Source organism: Diospyros lotus, chromosome 7, assembly GCF_014633365.1.
Source record: "Diospyros lotus cultivar Yz01 chromosome 7, ASM1463336v1, whole genome shotgun sequence".
Lineage (NCBI taxonomy): Eukaryota > Viridiplantae > Streptophyta > Magnoliopsida > Ericales > Ebenaceae > Diospyros > Diospyros lotus.
Genome location: NC_068344.1, coordinates 30,020,346 through 30,026,328, shown reverse-complemented (window position 1 = coordinate 30,026,328; position 5,983 = coordinate 30,020,346). Strand labels below are relative to the sequence as shown.

General features: G+C 38.2%; 1 protein-coding gene across 1 annotated transcript; it reads right to left on the bottom strand.

Annotated features, from left to right (window-relative positions):
• Positions 1-238: 238 nt before the first annotated feature.
• LOC127806770 (UDP-glucuronate 4-epimerase 1) lies at positions 239-2,083 on the bottom strand. The gene has a single exon (XM_052344271.1). It carries the CDS (start codon positions 1,795-1,797, stop codon positions 502-504), a length of 1,296 nt encoding a protein of 431 aa, XP_052200231.1. The 5' UTR covers positions 1,798-2,083; the 3' UTR covers positions 239-501.
• Positions 2,084-5,983: the final 3,900 nt, after the last annotated feature.

Sequence of the window (5,983 nt, the reverse complement as noted above, 5' to 3'; positions counted from 1 at the left end):
CCATTTCTAATATGAAAATCTATTTTTTTCTTATATTTTACAAGATTTTATTTTGAATAAAAGATTCGATCACAAAAATTTGTTTGAAACGAAAATTTTAACCATAATTAAAGGAGGGAGATAGATTTGGAAAACTTCTTTATAATTTTGTCTGCATTTGAGATTGTAAAGTGTAATTAGAGCAATTAGTTCTGCAAGAGAAGAGCAGAGAAGAGAAGATGAGCAATACAAAGACATGGGCAGAGGATAAGATGGTAAAATGCAATTGAAACAAAGTTGACAATCACAAACTTGGTTGCCCTTTACAAAAGAAATATGAAAAAAGAGGACAAGCGTCTTTCTTCCTTACCCCATCCCCCCATGTAAACAATGAATTCTTCTGTTTTTTTCTTATTTTTTTTCTTTCTAGTTGGATTTTCCTTTCCCGGTTTCTCTCACTTTTCTCGGGAAAACATGAAAATCCGAGAAAATCTAAAACGGAAAAAAGTAACCAAATGGAAACTAATTTACAGGCTTGCCGTGACTGTAGCCGTAATAGGAAAGGTACCACCGAACAAACTTTTTCAACCCGGTTTGCAAATCGGTTGTGGGTTTGTACCCGAGTTCTCTCCGGGCCAAGCTTATGTTCGCGTGAGTGAAGGGAACGTCGCCGTTTCCGGGCATGTCCACGATGTTCTTCTTCGCTTTCATCTTTAAATGCTTCTCCAGAATGCTCACCAGAGTCGGCACAGTCACCGGCGACGTGTTCCCTAGATTGAAGATCCGGTACGGGGCCGGTCCATTCTTCTTCCCACCCGAACCCGTGCTCTTCCCCGACGTGTCCAACGACCCGACGCACCCCTTCACAATGTCGTCAATGTAAGTAAAGTCCCGGGCCAAGTCGACCCGGTTCTTCCCCCGGTAAACGGTTATGGGCTTCCCCTGGAGGATGTTCCGGGTGAAAGAGAAATAAGCCATGTCGGGTCGGCCCCACGGGCCGTAAACGGTGAAGAATCTCAACCCCGTGATGGACAACCCATAGATGTGGTTGTACGTGTGGGTGATCTCCTCGCCGGCCTTCTTGGTCGCGGCGTAAAGCGAAGCGGGTTGATCCGTCCGATCCGATTCGGAGAAGGGCACCCTCTCGTTCAACCCGTAAACCGAGCTGGACGAGGCCCACACAACCGCGGGTTGCGGGTTGGCGGATTTGCAAGCCTCGAGGAGAGTGACCAACCCGGCTATGTTGCTGTGGACATACGAATTCGGGTTCTCCATGGCGTATCGCACCCCGGCCTGCGCAGCCAAGTGCATGACGTGGGTGAAGGCCACGACGTCGAAGAGCTTCGCTAAAAGGCGCGCGTCGTTAACGTCACCCTCCACGACGAACACATTATGAGTACTCAAGAGCGCCTTCCTGGCTTTTTTCAAAGACGGGTCGTAGTAGTTGTTGAAGTTGTCGAGGCCGACGACGCCGTCTCCACGCTTCTTCAGGGCGAGCGACACGTGGGTGCCGACGAATCCGGCGGCGCCGGTGACGAGGATGGAGAGGCCGCCGGAGCGGTGGATCTGGGCGGAGCTACGCACCTGCTTCTCCCACTGGAGCCCACCCCACGAGGCGGACAAGTACCGGCTGCCGGAATCCACGAAGCTCTGGAAGCTCAGATACGACGCCGTCAAGGCTATCAGGAATAGCGCCCAGAGAAACATCGTACTCGTCGACGCGAAACATCGGTGGAACTGCCGGTGAATTGCGTGCGCTCTGTCCCCCTTAAACTTACCCGGCGTTGACGGAAACAGCTCCTCCTCCAATGACGGCATCCTCAGACAAGCAAACTATATATAATCTATAATATATGTATATATAAAGAGATAATAATAATAATCAGATGGGTTTTTGGTGTTTTCTTTGGGGGTGTTTTCCGGGAATGGATTTTCAGGGGGAGAACGGATTGATGAGACAGATGCAGAGAACAAGGGATTGGGAATGGCTGTTCTGCACCTGTTGGAAGGGGATGGAGGAGACGAAGGGTTATATATAGTGGTTAAGAGCAAATAAGCGATAAGTCCGTGCGTGAACGCGTTGAAGGACGGCCTGATTGGAGAGAGAGAGAGAGAGAGAGAGAGAGAAAACTAGGGAGAGGGAAATAAATTAAAGAAAAAGACTGGCTGGCTGGCGGTGTGAATTCTGATATTCTTGGAAATGGAAAAATGGAAAGATAAACAAGATGGTGCCCAGAGTGGACAACATTGTATTTGTGTCCCGTTTGCAGACTCTTTAAAATTTTTCAAGTTGACATTTTTCCCATTAAAATATGCTTACTGGAAGTCAAAAACTGGTTTTAAAATTACTAAAAAAAATGACCCATTCAAACCTCCCTCATTTCTTTAATATTATTATTTATTTAATGTTTTCCTTAAATCTGAAATTATCATCATCGTATATGAGAGAAAGAAATACAAATACAGTGAGTGAGTCTGCCTTATTTCCACCCTTTCATCATCGCTGGAGACAACTAAGCCTACGCGCTTGTCAAATTCTGCAAAATAAAACACAAATCAGTCATTTTTTAACAAAATAAGAAGTCTAAAATATTATTATAATTTAAAATCCAAACCATCTGCAGTCCTTTCTAGAAAGTAATAATAATCCCACAACTTCTTATTCACAAAACTAACTTGAGAATAATTAATATATATATAAAAAGCCTGACTCATTCTTATCCCAATAAGTCCATCATCCAATTTCTAAGTAAGAAAATGACACCCCGGAAAATGAAAGAAAAGGGTAATTTTATTTAGACCGAAGCAATGATTGGTGCAAATTCACTTTTCCTTTCTTAATGAACCCACCCTCTTCTCATTTGATGCAATTCTCTTAATTAACTAACCCTCCTCTCATTCGCTCCTTCCTTTACGGATTCGCAGTTTACAATTATTTATTTATTTATTTATTTTTTGTGTTATGATTTAAAATTATTTATAAAAGGATAATGATACTAAGCGTCTGATTAGCATTATTTAAGATATAATAAATTTACTTTACTTTTTAAACAGTGTTATTACACCTTATTCTTAACTCCCAAACACTCTTGTTGCTAATGATAAATATGTCACATTTTAAATTATTTTATTATTAATTAAATATGATAAGAACCCATTTTTATTGTTAATTTGCCGAGTGACAGCGCATGGGAAGAGAGTGTACAAGCCGGTGGAGTCGGACGTGTGTGGGGGAAGCGCGTGACTTTCCAAGGGTATTCTCGTAATTTAGCGATAGAGTGAAAATGACGAGAACATGGGTGGCACCATTCTCATTGGCTGGGTTGTGGGGCCACCAAAAGGGATGCAAAACAGGCTGCCGTATTTAGTTTTTCTATTTATTATTATTATTATTAGTATTATTATTATCCGGCACGGAGACCGGCTGAATCGGTCCAGACTTGGCCAGGGGAAGTAGACTGGAGATGAACTGGGACAACCGGCAATTGACCGCGATTCCCGTGGCTTACCCAATATGGACGGTGCTCCTTCATTAACTCCCTTGTCCTCTCTCTCTCTCTCCCCCCTCCATATTCAGTTTTGCCACCTCTCCTAGATCTTAATCCATAACCAATATATTTCTCCATTTTTAAGCTATGTTCAACTTGTTCATAATGTCAATTGTCTTATTGTGAGTGAGACCTTTCGTAATACCTGTTTTAAGCTTTTAAACGACGCATCCCGTATTATTAAGTGATCATGAAGAACTATATTTATACGTAATATTTGATTGAAAAGAGATTTGATGGTACTGTTGAAATTCACCAGTATTGAGTGTTGGTTCATTTGGACTACGAGGCTAATGGCTAAGAGATTGTTTTCAATTGTTCTCGAAAGGCTCTTAATAGTTAAGATGGAGAAGACATTTTACAAATTAGTATTAAAAGGAACCCAAGATCTAGGCTAGTCCTTTGTACCTTTGTGTAACTGTCCTTGTATATATATATGGTGAGATATTCTGTTGTTTTGTAGAGGGTGAAGGCCGGGATGCTCAATCAAGCAAGATGGTATCAGGATTGAGGCCGGACCCGCGCGTTATTAAAGGTCATCCAAATATTGCACCATATTACGGTTGGTATTAAATGTCTTGTCTGGCTTATTCATATCTAGAGCTGCTCCCTAGAGATTATTTTTTATTTCAAAATTCTTAAGGCTAATTTAGTCCTTCCATTTGTAAGTAGTGCTCTAATTGAGCCAGCACTCGGCAAAATAAAAAACTTTGAACTCAAAGCTTAAAATTTTGTTTGAGCTCTCTCAAGTTAAATTAAGTTCAAGTTCGAACTTCACTCACTAAATAGTTTGTTTATATGAATAAAAGAGATTGTGTTGAATGAAAATCGATCTTAAGCTCTTGAGAATCTTCTGATGAGTGGACCCATAAAGTATTTTTTTTGATAAACTTCATAATTAATTATAATCAACAAAAATAATTTATTATAAATAATATTTACATTTTACTCATAATCTTTTAATTAATTATGTTCGAGAATCTCTAATTAAATATGTTCACGAGTAACTAATTAATTTTATTTGTGAGTGTTAATAAGTTAAATTTTATTGAGTTTAAGATCAATAAATTTAAATTTTAATTTCAAATAATTTAACTTTAACGAACAAGTTGTTATTAAGTCAAATGTGGAACAACTCGGAAACCAGTGGACTGATTTCCGATTCTATGTGTGAGTAGGCGAGCTGCCATTTGAGTAATTTTTGTGTTTTGCCACGTGGTTGTACTATGAGTACAATTTACACGGCCATTTGTGGGGCCTTTTCCTAGTGATTGAAATGAATGTACGTTAGGATATCTTTGATTCTCTTTGTAAAATAATTAATGTCAGAATTTAAATTTATAATTTTTTAATTATAAAGAAATTAATTTTTATCTTGATGACACTTTTTTTTTATTTTATTTTTGTATTATAATTACTTGATTCATGACCTTGACGTTACGCACGCCATCCAACTATTCTAGTACGTTTACACTTCAATGTACGACTTTTTGTCCATCTAAATTAGTATGTGGGTATTAGTGAGATGCTTATCAACCCAGATGACATATATATACGTATGAATATGAGAGAAGACGTGGTTTGAAATTTAAGTATATGAAAGAGTTGAGTTGAGTTGGGTGGGAAGATTCCATTAGGATATGTCCTAGAATTTTCCTTTTCCCAAGGCCCCCCCCGGAATGGCTCTCTGGCTAGTCATATTATAGTGCTTGCTTACGGGCTATGACATTTTCAAGAAAGGGACAGGCTTCGTGACTAAGTTATATTTATGAAATTATATCAAGTATACTACGTATTTTTTATATATTTAGTGACTAGGGTCTTGGCTTACAAGTAAAGCGTATTCATGGCATATCATACTCATATTAAATATCATTACATTTTCATTAAGTAATGTTCAAAATATTGTTTAAATTGTAGTGTATAAGTGAACGTCGTTGAGTTTATATCCAACATTTTTGGATTAAATCAATTAATCATTTGGACTAAATAAATTGAATCAATTTTTTTTAATAAACTGGATTAATTTGATGCAATTTTTAGGCTAATTAATTAAGACTAGACTGCACAATAACCTATATAATCCGTACTTAAAAGAACACTGGTCGGGACAACCTAACTAGTTTACTTAATAAAATATATATATAATTAACAAGATGAGATCAAGTAAAATAGAAATAAATTTTCTAAATGGACAGACTATAACCTAATCAACTGATTCGATGTGATCTCTCTCATCATAGCAAAGCAAATAAAAAGCTCACATTGAATCTTTTAAAAAAACTCCCAACAAGTACTAATGTGAGTTGGAAAGGACCTAAATCTGGCAACTTGCATTAGTTTTAGAGTGGGGGTTGCCACTAGTGTAGTCTTTGAAGTTTAATTAGTCTTTTTTTAAATTCAACTAAGATATATCTTAAAATATTCAATATAAAAAGAAAAACACAACTTAATTT

Coding starts and splice junctions, on each gene's coding strand:
- LOC127806770 (XM_052344271.1), bottom strand. CDS start 1,797: ATGCCGTCATTGGAGGAGGAGCTGTTTCCGTCAACGCCGGGTAAGTTT.